The sequence below is a fragment of the Neolamprologus multifasciatus genome, chromosome 17 (genome assembly GCF_963576455.1).
Source record: "Neolamprologus multifasciatus chromosome 17, fNeoMul1.2, whole genome shotgun sequence".
NCBI lineage: Eukaryota > Metazoa > Chordata > Actinopteri > Cichliformes > Cichlidae > Neolamprologus > Neolamprologus multifasciatus.
In genome coordinates this window covers 14116233-14132094 of record NC_140455.1, presented here as the reverse complement: position 1 = coordinate 14132094, position 15862 = coordinate 14116233, and the positions used below count along the sequence as shown (strand labels likewise).

Sequence of the window (15862 nt, the reverse complement as noted above, 5' to 3'; positions counted from 1 at the left end):
TCCCAGACAGCAGATCTCAGGATAGGTAACTGTTCTCTTCACTGTGCAAAGAGTGGGATTTTCACAATGGTGAGTGCTTTAACAAGGATATTCTGTGTCTGTTTGCTTATTGACCACTAGGAGTCATCCAGCGAGGGTCTGCTGTCTTCAGCAGGACGCGGCGTGGAGAAAGGCAGTCTGCACAAACACTCTTCTTCATCCAGGAAGTTAGGGCGGCAGGAAGGAGATGGCACACTCGGTGTGGTGTCTGGCTCGCTGGGTCTGTCAGCAGGGAAGAGCAAGCTGAAGGACAAACTGTCAGCCATCAGGCAAGACAGAGCTGAGCGAAGAGAGTCTCTGCAGAAGCAAGATGCCATCCATGAGGTGGATTCATCTGAGGATGAGACAGACGAAGGCTCAGAGGACAGCCAGGATGGACGCAGGGGGAATATGTCCACTCCACCTCTTCTGAGACCCACCACTGTGAGAACAGGTCCTGGAGGCACGCTGCCATCCCTTTGCCTCTCCCCCTGCACTCCTCATGCTACATTCAGTCATACAGGGCCCTCTCAGGTAGGCAGACCCAGCCACTCGCACACTTTACCACCTGTTGCAGAGACTAAGCCCAGTCAGACTCCCTGCTCTCAAGGGTCAACAGATGGAAGCTTGGCCTCGTCCACAGAGGACGATGCAAGACGAGAGAGGAAGGTTCTAGAGCCTAGCAGTACAACAAATACCATTCAGGGTCCCCTTCCTTTTTCCACACCAGGCAGTGCATTCATCTCAGTTAGCAAGGACACTTTTATTAAGCCAGCTCCTCCAAAAGACTCAAAGACTGTCATGGGAAAGACTGTACCATCAGAACCCAGAGCAGATGGCCAAATGATCGACAGATCCAGAATCACCACTCCCTGTACAGAGAGCTCCACAGGTACTCCAAAGACCACAGACTCCAAGACCACCTCAAGTACTGCAGAGTGCCAAACCACTGACACCCGTGATACTGCTCGCACTTCTTGCTCATCTCCAGGCATCCCTAAGGAGAAGAAGGAGGCTGACAATCGGAGACTGTGTGCAGCTGCTGCTGCAAGTCTCAGCACCTCACCTTCATCCTCTTCCAGCTCTAATTCAAGTTCAGGATCCCCAGTTCCCCCTTCTGAAAGTGGGGTTGACAAAGTTGTGTCCCAGCTCGCAACAGTAGCTAAAAGTGTTCTGGGTCCAGTCAAATTCAACACCAAGGAGCAGAAACCATCCAGAGGTGGCGCCTCAGAAGTCCCACCCGCTGACCCTGTCCCTTTCCCCTCCAAACAGGTCCCGACCCTTCAGTCACCTCAACTCTCCCCAAACAGGCAGAAAACTCAATGCGTTGCTTCACCAACCACCACCAACCACATGAGACCAGCCAAATTGACCACCCCAGCTTCTCACCCTCGATCCTGCACAGATGTTCCAGAAAGGCAAGCATCAGAGTCTGCAGGCAGAGACAACACCGCCACCTCTGCATTTGCACAGAGGTTCGGTACAACAGCAGCAGCAGCAACTCAGTCCAGTCTTAGCACAGCCCCACCCACTTCTGCAGCAACTGAGCCTCAGCGCAAGAGGTCAGACCCCCAGACGACGACAGCTACCACTGCTGCCTCGCAACAAGACAAAGCAACCAGCAAGAAGACGTAGCAGCAAACCTACCACAGTACCAGAATAAAATGTAAAGATCACAGGGCTGTGTTGGCTCCGAGTTTTAAAACTTTGAAAAACTGCATGTTCGGGAAAAAAACACATTTACAACATCACACTAATCAGAAAGCAAAGTAAACGCACAGCAGGAGAGCTGAGAAGCAGAGCCAGATGTGGTAGTCCCAGCTTTAATCCAGCTGTTCTGTGCTCTTTATGTTTATCTTATGTTCATGTGAGTTCTTGCTTGACAGAATGTGATGAGGAGTTTGGGGGTCTTTGCTTTTCTGCAAACATATAAGGGGCTAGAAACACAGTACTGCTCAGCAGTCCAAGGAGACACTACTTTAAAAAGTACACACACGCACGCGCACAGCTTTTTCACTCCTCTTGTGCTGCCTCATTATCTCACCTTGATGTCGAGCAGAGCCTCCACACATGTTCCTCGAAGAGATCAGGACGTGCCTTACTTAACGCACTCCTCTTTCTCCCTCTTTTCTATTCCTCTTCACATCCCTCCTTTCTGAGCATCCACTTATGATTGACAGAAAGTTGTATCTGAGCAATAAAGTGCAACATTAGATTTAGTAATCTGTTTAAATGCATTATAGAATTGTTAGTAAGAGTCAAGCATCGTCATTGTACATGCAGCACCCAGCGAAATAGGCCAAATTCTGCTCTCACTGTGCTCCCTGTTGATCCAGTGTTGGATCAACAGGGGTCTGGGTCTGGGTCTGCTTCACCCTTTGCAGCCGACTGAACGTCTCTGAAACTTTTATTCTGTTATTGCACAGCAAACTGTGCACCTGCTGGACATTTTGCAGAGTTCATCATTTTCCTGGATTATTTCAGAACGCACTCTGTTCCCAGTGTTTTTAATAGTTTTATTTCTATCATGCGGGCTAAGTTTTTTAGTTTGATTTTGTTTTTTTTACTTTAAAACTGCTTAAAATAAGAGCATCTAATAAATAAAATGAAAACTTGCAGTGGTTTTTGCTGACTTTCTGACACAGCTGTTGTACAGCAGCGTTGGCTCGCACTGAGTGAAGTATCGGAGGAACAGGACAGGAATGCGGCCAAGTCAGTGTCTCTTCAGTGTTTGAACTAATCATTTTCACATAGTCTAAGCCCTGAAATGTCCTGATTTCCAGCAGATGTTCGCATTTAGGGTGAAGTATAGGATTTGTACAAATACTGAAATATTGTCTCTCCCCTCTTGTTTTACCAGATATATACATCCATACATTGTGTCAGTTTTAGACAATTACCTTTTCAATACATGTATTCTTTACAAGGATTGTGCCGTACTCATAATTTGTTGCAGATTTTCTTAGCTGGGCTTCTGATGTCCTTTAACTGTCTTGACCCCATAATCAGTGTTTGAGTATTTTATATGACGTGGGATCAGGTTTTAGGAATGGGAAACTGGCTGTCCCATTAGGCCCGTGCTCTTTCAAAATGGACAGTGGATATCACCCATTGTGGTATAACTGTGATCCTCCAAGTCCATTTTTATTTTTCTGTTCTGTGTAAAGAAACAGGGAGACAGATTTGGTGAGTGGTCCTGGTGGTGAGATAGGATTGTAGATTGCCGCTGTACGGCACTGCAGATGCAAAGGATTTGATCACGTCCCCGACTTTTATTGACTCAGTCGTCTACAAAAACCTAATTTAGTTATACCAGAATTCAATTACAGCAGAAACGCTCAGAGATGCACCATTTAAAATGAAAGAATTCCAGTGGATGTAAAGTAACATGACCAGTTTTCACCTGAAACCCTGCTCTGCTGGGTCTCCATCCAGTTATTTTTGTCCCCCGTCTGTCTCTGGAGGCTTCACTGCTTTTATTTGGTGTCAGGACCAACTCGCTGTGTTCATCCTGTAAAGTTTTCTTTCTGTATGACACAAGGAGGAATCTGTGCATGATCGTCTGTGTAGAATACTTCAAAGTATGTTGTGTTTTATACACTGTTTGCGTGGGTGTGTGTCCAGAATTCCCTGCAGCCTACCCGTGTATGTGTGCTGGGCTGTCGACATGTCTGTGTCAGGCATGAGGCTCTGCACGAAGCATTGATCTCGCATGATTGAGAAGAAAGGCAAACTGTCACTGAAAGGAGAGCTGGTCTGGATGTTTGACCACTGATTCCGAGAGCTACTACTGTTTTTGCAGGTGAAAGCAAAAACTGCACTTAGCTTGTTTAATTCAGTGATTTCAGTGTTTTTTTGTTTCTGATTTACACTTTAATGACGAACTGATTTGATCCTTAGTATTTTTAGTTTGATCTTTCAAAGTGAGCTCAAAGCACACAAAGCCCAACCCACAGGATGGCCTCTTCTCGTGTGTTTAAAGTGTTTTGTGTCTTGTGTGGAGCTTTTTTCACTGCAGGGGGAGCAGCAGAGTTCATTCGTTTCAGTTTGCATATTAAGGACACTGTAAAAGTGACTTTGACAGTGACTGTGGTAATCTGTATTATGTTTACATGTTGATTATGTTTGTTTGTGTATATGTGTTGGGGGTGGGAGTGTCAATGGAACTTCTAACAGGCTAGGATGATTATCAGCAAGGTGAGCATAATGTGATAGGTTCATATTGTGTCATGTGACGAAGAGTTTGCAAATGATGGCGATTCAGCACATTTCTCTGCTGTCTGTGGAACGCATCAGTGGCACGGAGCCGTTCCCCTCTGATCAGTGAACAGTTTAGTGTCAATGAGATTATCCGACCATACTGGATGTTGTTTATACACACAGTCCAAACCTTTTGGTTCTTTCTGTGGCATTATCAAGATAATGGTGTTGGGAGAGAGAATAGCCTGGAGCAGAAATCATTCTGTGGGCAGATTTTTAACCACTGAGCAAGTGAGCACATGATTGTAAGCATGTGTAAAGATTTGAGCCCAAAAACTGTTCTGTCTGTGGACTGAAGCAAGAAACAAGTAGTTGGATTTATTTTAACTGTGTTCTCAGTTTTGGATTTTTCTGTTTACAGAAAAACTGGAACTAGAGTAGAGTCCGTTTCAACAGCATGTTTTCATGTTTCCTTATTAAAAATCTACGTTATATATCAACTAACAAATGGTGACCAATATCAGTCAAATGTGAGTACTGCCGCCTCACAAATCTGCAAAAACGGTCTTTGGCAAAGACTGTATTCCAATTCCAGTTAACAGACTTACATGGATTTGACCTCATGGGTCATCTGAAAGCTAGCATTCACCAATAGGCATCAAAGTGAGGTTGGTGCTGGCAAGGAGCAAGCTCATTTTGCTATGATTGCAAACACAAATGTTGTAGTTTCATCATTTGTAAACCTCCACAGATAACAGATGATAAACGTGTTGAGATTCCAGACCACAAAATGTAAGTGTGATCTACAACTTCTGTTCTCATGCGGCAGTTTTGTTCCCGATTGACCTCCACAGATCGAACTGAGTATACTGACCTGCTTATGGTGTCCCATGCTTCATCCCAAGTCCTGGGATCGATTAACATATGGAATTATGATTTAGTCACTGAAGAGCTTCCCTACGCTTCTGACTCACGAGCATCACAAGAATCGACGAGCTTTTACTATGAGGCATATAGATGATTTAAACATGTGACTGTGGGTATGATGAGGTACGAGGAGAAGCGTTATTATTACCATTGAACCACCACTTCATGAGATTCAGTGCTGTTTCAACGTACATCCGTTAAACTGATATTAAGGGATTGTGTTGGCTCTGTAAAGCAAGAAAAATACTTTTATTGCCTCGAGTCTTGTAGACAAGGGCAGTATCTCCACGCCTTGTGTTGTCTTGTAGGAGTGATGAAGATGAGAAAGAAGATTTAGCTGTGTATTGTAAAAGCTTCAGAAAGGGTTTAAGAGGGAGAGATGGGGGGAAAAAACATTGCTAGAATAAAAACCAGTGCAATATCTTTTTATTTTTTATTGTGGTAAAAGCATGTTGTTGTCAATGTTACCTTGCAACAGTAATAAAGTTTTTTTTCATAATCTACGCTTGCGTTGTGCACTGATTGATTGTGTTTTTACAGTTCACTCTCTTTTATGTGCATCACGCTTTTTACATTAAGGCAGATTTTTAGGGAGAGTTCTTCCACTGAACTCACATAAAGTCACATCCAATAAATGACAACTGACCCCAGGTTTGAACAATGCCTCAAGCTGCTGACAACAGCTACACTGCAAAAAGGTCTCTTAAGTTATTTTGTGGCTGAGTCCTCGGAAGAAAATTCCTTTTTTGTGTTTGTTAAATGAAATCATTTAACTTGTTTCTAACAAATTTCACTAAATTGCTGATTACTTTTAGAAACAAAAAGAAAAAAAAATAGGTGGGTAATGTCATTGATCTTGAACTTGTATAACATTCAAACCACTGACAGGTGAAGTGAATGAGATTGATTGTCTGGTGCCAAGAGATGGAATTCATTAGACAGCAAATGAAGAGTCAGTTCTTGAAGTTTGGAAGTAATGGGCAGTAAGTAATGAAGGGCCTGAATTTACTGTGATGACTTGGACAACAGAAACCTGAGGCTTCAAAATGTTAACAAGCCAACTGATGATGTCATGGCCACTTCATCCTTCTGTTATAGTCTGTGATGCAGTCAAAACAAGCAAAATTAATTCTATTTTGAAAAGAAAATACTTTTTTTACTTTCATAAGTTTTCATAAGTCAACAGTTAATTATTTACCTAATTAATTAAATAAGGGGAAAGTCTTTTTTTAAAATTTGTCAACTATAAAAGTTACTGGTTTTTGAAGTTTTTTTTTTAAACAGTTTAAAACAAATTAATAAAAAGATTGTAATTTCTGTTAATTCGCAAAACCTTTCATGTCTATAATTATAGGCAAGTCTACAATGACGTACTTGTACTTAGTAGTTGTAGTTTAACATATTTATTTCTTAGAATCTTAACCCAAAGAGTCGTGCTGACTCTCAGATTTCTTTCAGCAACATTTGTCTATCAAATTCTGCACACAGACAGAATTGGGAATTTTACTGGTCAATAGTCTGGCCCACTTACGATTAAAGGGACTCAATCATCAAGGTTATGTTGAAATTGTGGTGAGTGAAGTTATAGTGTTTAAATCTGTTACATACTAAATTAGCAGGTATGTGTTTCTATGCATCCCATTTATGGATGTCTTTGTTCACCAAGCTAGCAAATAATTTACACTCTGCCTTTTATCCTTTGTTGGTCACTTCTGGCTCCAAAAAATAGCCACATGGTGGCAGGCCCAACGTTAACCATGGAGATTCACAATACAAAATGTACAAATGTGTGATGGCATATCTGCTGTATTGGTCTTTAATTTAAAGTCTATGTCCAGCGGTGCTCATAAGTGGTCCGCAGGTGCGCATTCGCTGTCAAAATAAAAGACGCGCACCAGATAAGAAGTTGCAACGCGCGTTTGCGTCCATATAAAAGGCACTGTTTTTGTCCGCTAGAGTGGGATTTTCACGGCATATTCTGCACACATCTCTGTGCGTTCATTATTTGTTTGAAGCCAGCTCACCTCCTGCAACCACTTTTCAGAGAATACGCGCTTCTTTTGCGGTTCGGACTCCTGACATTTCTTCGGAGGTGGAGGAACACCAAAGTAATTGCTTAAAGGAGCTTCTTCGACATCTTTAAGAGTTCTAAACAAACGTCTGTCCTCTTCCAGAAAATCTTATGTAAGCAAACGCGCGTTGCAACTTCTTATCTGGTGCGTGTCTTTTATTTTGACAGGGAATGCGCACATGCGGACCACTCATGTACAGCCCTGACTATGGATAAACCTGAGAAAACGTGCAGTGACTTGAACCAACAAAGTTTTAGACAGAACTGAGTTGATTTTTTTTTTTTTTTTTTTTTTTTTTTACAGTGTATCACATTTTTGTTCACTGGGGTGAGAGTAGCTTTTCCCGCTTCACATAAACGTGTTAAATTACCCCCTGTATTCTCAGAGTCTCCATGCCAGCCAGTTGATTCCCAGTCATTTGTTCTCCTCAAGTCCTGGTGTGTATCTAGAGACCAAGAGTGAGCAGGAAAGTGGCAGTAAATTATCTGTAAACTCATTTTGCCAGCAGTTTATCAGTAAAGTGGCTTCATCCACTCAGTTAAGCTGTGGTTTTACAGCATCGAGCTCCCTAATAGGGCTTCAAATGGCCCGATCGGCTATGGATGTGTACCTAATCTCACTCTGTCTCTGTGGGAAATTTCAGACATTTTAATGTTCAAAGGAGACAGCTTCACCTGGCCTTGGAATGCTTTTGTAGAGGGCAATGACTAATCTGCGATGGGCTGCAGGGCTTCAACAATTTGAGGCAGAAACTGCCACAGAATGGATCTCCATTTGCTTTCCTCTATGCTAACACAGCCTCTTGCTAAAGGACCTCAGTCTCCCGCCAGTAGAGTGAGGTCAAGGGTTGCACCGCCTGATTTAAACACCACCTACCACTGCATTGTGGGATAATTGGGTCCCTTTCCCCCCCTCCTGCCTCAATCTCCTTCACGATCTTGATTCCAAAGGAAGCTGACAGAGCAGAGGAGAGAGAAATGGCCCCTTTCAGTCATCACTAGACATGCTAAGTGGATGGAGGTACACATAGTCGAGAGAAGCTCTGACAGCAGGAAAATGGTGTCCTGCACACACACACACGAAAATGCAGCAGTAGTGACAGGCAGTGATGAATTGCCAGCTTCAACCTACGCTGACACAACTCTACATGAGTTAGAAAATTCATTCCAGGTTGCCAGAGAGGGAGACGGAGACAAGGATAGCCAGGGGAATGTGAACAGAAGGAAACAAGACCCAAATATACTGACTTCCTGTGTCCAGTCAGGCATGGGATGCCTTCAGGTTTTCAATGAATAAAATAATGATTTATTTAATAATCTCCAAAAAGTTGATTCTGTTCATCTGGATGTAGCACTTTCTCTGCGAGAAATGTTTCACCACTAGTCCAAGTGACCTCAGTCTATTTAATAATCTATGAAAAATAAAAGAGGAATTATACATTTTTCTAAATTAACTATTAATCAAATGGAAGGGGGGGGGGGGTAATAAAAAAAAAACGTTCTCACATATAATGAAATTAAATAGATTTTGAGTCCCTTAACCCTAACACTTGAGATAAAATGAATCTGTGGGAAGGAGTGTAGTGACCCCTCAGTTATCATTACTCTACTTTTAATCTCTTTGCTGCCTTATGGGGCAAGGCATTAGAGGCAAAGGCTAGGTCAATGGGATTCAGAAATCAAACCCACCTGCTGCTGAACCACCTGCAAGTCTTCATGCTAAGGGAGTAAACCTTGTCAGAAAATCCAGCGCGAACCCAAAAAAAGCAGTTTTAGAGTTCATCTGACTGTCTTATGGAAAGTCCTACCATCCAACATGTGCTGTGAAGGATTTATTGGAATCTTAACAAATTTGCTGAAATGGAGAAAAACATACTCATGAAACTATATGCATCAGAAAACAAAGAAAATATATACAATCTGAGAATGCAGCACCAGCAACTGTATAGTTCAGTTAACTCAAACTACATACATTCAGCAGCCACTTTATAGGTACATCTGCTGATCTACTGGGATTTTCCCACACAACCAACTCTAGAGTTTACACCAAATGGTCTCAAAAAGAGAAACTAGAGAATCTAGTGAGGGGTGGTTCTCTTGGTGAAAATGGCTTGCTGATGTCAGAGAAGACTATATTGACCTGAAAGGAAGGCAACAGTAGCTCAGCCACTTTTTACAAACAAGGTATGCAGAACAGCATCTGTCTGCCTTCCTTTGTGTCCGTCTCTAAAGTAATGGCAATCATGTTGATCATATAGGGCTATGGAGGGAAAACAAAATCTGTTAATCATTAATATACAAGAAATTTCAGTTTCCATTTCAATTTCAGAGCTCATCACAGTGCCTTTAGGGAAAGTTATAAATGATAAATAATATTCTGTGACAGTGGACTCATCAGTGTGGTGTTTGATATTGTTGACCATAATATTTGATTTTTAGGAGTAAGAGCATGCTGTAGGTATAAAAGGTACTATGCTTCAGTGGTTTGAATCTCATATGTCTAATAGACTCCAATTTGTTCATGTTAATATATTTGTTCTATATAACAATAAAGAGTTATCTTATCTTATCTTAAATGAAAAGTCCTCTTCGCATACACATATTAATTATGGCGTTCCACAGGGTTCTGTGCTAGGACCAATTCTGTTTACATTGTACATGCTTCCCTTAGGTAGTATCACTAGAGGGCACAATATACATTTTCACTTCCATGCCGATGATGCCCACCTTTATCTATCCATGAAGCAAGATAACACACACTAATTAGTTAAACCACAGGAATATCTTATAGACATAAATACCAGGATGATCTCACATTTTCTGCTTCTAAATTCAGATAAAACTGAGTTTATTGTTCTTGGTCCAGAAAATCTTAGAAATATGGTCTCTAACCAGATTCCTACTCTGGATGGCATTACCTTGACCTCCAGAAACACTGTGAGGAATCTCGGGAGTCTTTTTTGACCAAGATATTTCCTACAATGCACATATTAAACACCTGTAGAAATGCTTTCTTCTATTTTGGATTTTCTAACATTAGAAACATCCTGTCTTAGAGTGAAACTCAAAAACTAGTTAATGCATTTATTACTTCTAGGCTGGACTACTGTATTTGTTATTATCAGGATGTCCTAAAAACTCCCTGAAAAGCCTTCAGTTGATCCAAAATGCTGCAGCAAGAGTCCTGACAGGGACTAGAAAGAGAGAGCACATTTCTCCTGTATTGGCTTCCCTTCATTGGCTCCCTGTTAAATCCAGAATCAAATTTAAAACCCTGCTCCTCACATACAAGGTCTTAAATAATCAGGGCCCATCTTATCTTAATGACCTTATAGTACCATATCACCCCATTAGAGCACTTTGCTCTCAGACTATGGGCTTACTTGTGGTTCCTACAATAATTAAAAGTACAATAAAGCCTTCAGCTTTCAGGATCATCTGCTGTAGAACCAGCTCTGAGCTAGGATTTGGGAGACAGACACTCTCTCTATTTTTAAGATTAGGCTTAAAACTTTCCTTTTTGCTAAACACATAGTTAGGGCTGGATCACCTGACCCTGAATCCTCCCTTAGTTATGCTGCCTTCTCCTGGGGGTTTCCTATGATGCACTGAGCATTGCTTCTTCTCTCACTCACCATGGGTTTATACACCACTTTGCTTTTAATTATGAGTTATTATTAATTTCTGTCTCTCATCCAAAGTTCTTGTTCAAACGAGGTTGTCTAATCACTGGGGTATCTCTGTATTATCGTAGGGTCTTTACCTTCCAATATAAGCACCTTGTGGTGATTGTTGTTGTGATTTGGTGCTATATAAATACAATTGAATTGAACTGAAAAAAAACCTTATCAAAATCGTTGTTAGGGACATTTCCTGCTTCACCCACATTTCAATCTTTGCGCTCCAATGATTGACAGTTTGATGAGTTAGTTTTTCAGTTAGTAACAGTTGGTAACGACACTTTTCCTCATTCTCCCCTCAGCTACTGTTCCCATTCTGCCACAAAAGATGAACATTATTTGTGCTTTCTCTGTACTTTAGTTATCACCGTTAATGAGGACACTGAAATTATTAAATCTGTGCTGTGATTGGTTAAGGCCTGGCAGAGAGAGATCGCATCCCATTACACTCTGAATTCTAATTGGTCTCTGTAGGTAGCAGGTGCCAGGTACTTAATGAGGCCTGTGGTGGGCTGATGTATGGCTACTTTAGCATCTCTTCCGCTGCACCTAAGATGATAATGTGTATGAGGCTAATAGTGCATGAAATAGCTGCCACTGTGTGAAGCAACAGAGATGGATGGTTCAAATCAATATAGTTTGAAAGCAATGAGAGCGTCAAAGAAATTCAGTTTGATTTTTTTAAAATAAAATTTTGTTATGATTTTTGTTCTTTTGAAAGTACACATCTGTTGGACATTTTCATTTAAAAGCTTTCTGGGATATTGTTGTCTGTTTTGACAGATTTACCTCTCAGGAACTTTGTTTCTTTCTGGTATTTTTCAAGCACTGTTGGAGTCTACCAGGGTCTAAGCCCACTTCTCAAAATGTGAAGCCTGTACCCTTTATACCCTTCTGTTTCTATAGACCCTGTTTAAGAGAAATTAACTTGTTCAGTCCTTGTTTTTCCTTTAGTCTGACACTGTGTTCACTGTGTCACAGAACCTGCTTCTAATGTTCATAATGAGCTTCAAAATCCAAATATTTTAATTACATTTCCCACATTTTAGAGACACAAGCATTGAAACTACCTTTGAGCTCTCATAGCATTTCACATTTTAGCAGGATGCAAATATTTGCTTGTCAGTTCATGTAGTCACTTTTTACATGATGACAGGTAAAATAACATTTGCATATATTTTTTAACAAAGATATTTGAAAAAAAATGAACAAAGCTTTAACTTGTCGGATGCTTTTTTCAAATTCAGTGCATGTCCAATCTATGAACCTGCAATAATGACAGGTGCAGGAAATTTGGTCTCTCTACACTCGGAAGATTTTAGATTGAGATCTTTCCATTTGTTGCTCTTGTCTATTCTTTTAAGATTTAATTTACAAAATGTGATCACTATTGCAGATATCACAAAGACCTCACTGAAGATTTACCTAATTACCTCATCAGGCATGTGATACTCTAAGATGTGTGTGTATTTGTGTTGAGGGGCACCAAATACCCACAATCAGGGCTTAACAAAGAACATCCTCCTGATCCTGTGAAGAACAAGGATGCTTTTAAACAAAGGACTAACAGGCAGGGGTTAGGTGTGTGTGTATGCGTGTGTGTGTGTGTGTGTGTGCGTGCGTGTGCGTGCGTGTGTGTGTGTGCTCGTGCTTGTGTGTGAGAGAGAGTGAGGGCACAATGGTCTCCATCAGTGTCTGGCTGATTGATTGGGACGTCAACCGAGATAAAAGATCTCATCCTCTCTACACGGCCACACAATGCCTTGGGGAGAGAGTAGCACACAGACACACACAGATTTGAATACCTGTAATGAATACAGATCTGCCTCCTGCTTTCCTGACTGTGTTTACACTTCTGTGGCCATATTCTCTGTAAAGATTTCAATTTGATTTGGGGATACGTTTATGAATTATTAATCAGGTGAAGCATAATAATTTTTTTGTTTAGTAATTGTTTTTTATTTTACTTGTAGCGTTCCTTATTAAAACTGATGAATAAATTGTGTAAGCAGTCTTGTGGTTGTTTAAATAAAATATGTGTTAGTGTGGTATTTATATAAATATATTTAAATATTTAAATAATAATAGTATTATTATCAGTATTATAACATGTATTCAGTTTGTAAGCATAACCTCATCTACATATCTGAGCAGCATATGTGCTTTCTGCATTTTAACATTGTACGTGTGTATAAACACAAACATTAATGAAATGCAAATCTATACTTACAAATCATCAGCTAGTGTAAACTTGTCTCCACACACACACGCACACGCACATATGTTTTAATTCATTGTTTGACCCGTAGGGGATGCTGCTGCTGTGTCTGTATTCTCAGCTTTCTTCTTATCTACATTTCCAAAATCCAAACATCTAATCCTTTTCACAGACCCACTTTATCATTCTCTTTTTCTCTCAGTTTTTGAACTCCTGCTTTGCTTGTTGAAGTCTCACAGCAGAGTTTTCACTGATTCGCACTTGTTCTGACTTCTGTTCATTGCTCCATTCATTTTTAAACTCCCTCCCTCATCTCTGTGTGATCGTGTAGTGGAGAAGCTGTTTGATGTCTCTGACATCTCTATCAGACAGCAATGAGAATCTCATCTGCAGAGATAGTATACATACATAAGAAGGTTTCACACATGCTTAAGATTGTGCAATTCATATGCCAGTATATATACAGGACCATCTAAAGGTTTGGATATAGTGTGTTGCAACATAGTGGAAAAGCTCTAAGTCTAGGTGGTGACAAAGTCCATAACCGGAACAACACGGAGGTGTCATGATGTCTTTGAGCCTGCAAGTTTGTGTTTCAATTTTTTCATTATTATATTTCCTACACATTCTGTTTTATATTCTAGTTTAGGTTTACATTTTGCCCATCTGTGTTCTCCATGTCAAGTTCATGTTCCAGTGTCCCATGTTTAGTTACTTCCTGTTTTAATTTGTTAGCACATTAATCTTGTGTGCATTTAGTTTTGCGTTCCTTTGTCTCATTAGCCAGATTCTCTTCACCTGTGTCTTGTTTTCCACAACTCTGTTCTCTTTCCCTGATTGCCTTGTGGATGTTTTTAAGCCCTCAGTTTTCCTTAGCTCTTTGCTGCATCCTACTGTTTGTCTGCTTGAGTGGTTGCCTCATGTGTTTCTAGGGTTGGATTAATTTTGAACTCTGATTTCTCTCTACGACTTTGAAATATGCAATGAATACTCTATAAAAGTAAGTTTTTATCAAAGTTTGAAGTTCAGTCCTCTGTTAAAATTAAGAACATTAATGCATATTACCAAAAAGCATGATTCGTCATACTTTTAACTAAAGTTTTTTGTGTTAGTGCAGCCAACTAGCTACAGATAGACCAACACATTCTCATACCAAAATGATATAATAAGTTGATTGCCAGTTACTCTTTTAAAACGCTTATAAATGTTTGCAGAAACAACATGCACCCATAGAAAAGCAGCATAAACACAAAAAGAATCCACAGTGAGAGGTGGAGGGTGAGCTGGTGGTGCAAAGAAAACTAAAGAACGTCCACCAGAATGTACTGTATATACCTCACTGGAAGCATAATGACAAAGCTCATTAACCACAAAACACATTGCAAAGATCTGACTTTGCTGTTGGTTTACGGCAGAGCTATTCAATTATAAAGTGTGTTGGGCCGGATTTTCAAAACAAGAAATTAGCTGGACCAGCAATGTTATCAGTCAGTTACAGCAGGGTGTGATCAGTTTTAAAAATGAGCCATGACTAAAGAGTCTGTGCAGCAATAGCATTACTTTGTTCTCACTTTAAAAATAAAAATAAAAATTTTAATCATATGTGACTCACGGGGACATTGAGAGTGCATGAAGAAACAAAGTAGTGCCCGCTATTCCAGATATTTTCCTTTCAAAATAAAAAATAAATATTTTGGTGATATCTGATCCAGACACATCTTAAAGAGTATTTTACAGAAAAAAAATTAATTCTATCAAAGCTATCAGTGAACAAACCCACAGCAAAACCACATCAATAAAACATGATCACTGGGGGAAGATAGGTTTGTTTTAAATTGGCATGTGTGATTAGTCATGGCTACACATGCAACATTATGTTGATATGCAGGCTACAGTTACCCTGATATTGTTAATAGGAAAAGCACATTTTTTGACCCAAACATATTGTGGATGACGATGCCTCGTCCAGCCAACGTTAGACTGACGCTTTTCACTGTCAACTTTATGGTTTTGGGTTAATAAAGAAGTGTTGTTACACCTTATACTACGTGTGTCACTTGTAGATACATGTTTACAACAAGGTGCTGCATTGTGAATACTGCAAGGCTACAAGGAATGTTGCATTCGCTGTGTACAATATGCTGCAGGAATTTCTGTTGGAATTACTGAAGGCTTGCAAACCTTCCTGCCAGGACCATCTATACACTAATCAATAATCCTGTGGGCTTGTGTGGACCTCACTTTGGCTTCAAATGTCAAAATGTTTTATTTTGTATGTAAATACAAAATGTAAATATATATGTAAATATATTAATAAGTAACAAAAACCGTCATTATTCTCCACTCCGTCAATCTCTCCACCTGCTTTTTAACCAAATTCTTTTTTGGCCACTTCTCTTCACCATCCTTCTCTTGATGTCAGAGTCTCATCAGATAAAGAGCAGGACAAACACACCAGGATCAGAACAGCACATCAGCATCTTGTTCTGTCTCCCTGCAAATCTCAAATCTCACCCTTAGTGCTTCATCAGTGTCACTCACTGAGCAATAAAACAAGTGGATATTAAATTACCAGCAGGGTTTTGGTGGAATATAAGAATTAAAATGTAGATTGCCAAATGAAGCCATAGGAGGGCACTGTTAGATTACATTAGGTGCCACACAGATCTTCATAAAAGATTATACTTCTCAAAATTATTACAAAAAAGAGCTGAGCACATAGCACTGCACTGTTTAAAAAAAAAAATT

At 40.2% G+C, this 15862-nt stretch overlaps 1 protein-coding gene across 13 annotated transcripts in view; it reads left to right on the top strand.

The window, feature by feature from the left end:
* The window catches only part of mast2 (microtubule associated serine/threonine kinase 2), a 146844-nt gene extending 141196 nt beyond the window's left edge, over positions 1-5648 (top strand). For all 13 annotated transcript variants that reach the window (XM_085138328.1, XM_085138331.1, XM_085138329.1 and 10 more), the window contains one exon: positions 121-5648. In XM_085138328.1, coding sequence (XP_084994454.1) covers positions 121-1653 — 1533 coding nt within the window. In that variant the 3' untranslated portion in view covers positions 1654-5648. The remainder of the gene's footprint in view (positions 1-120) is intronic.
* Positions 5649-15862: the final 10214 nt, after the last annotated feature.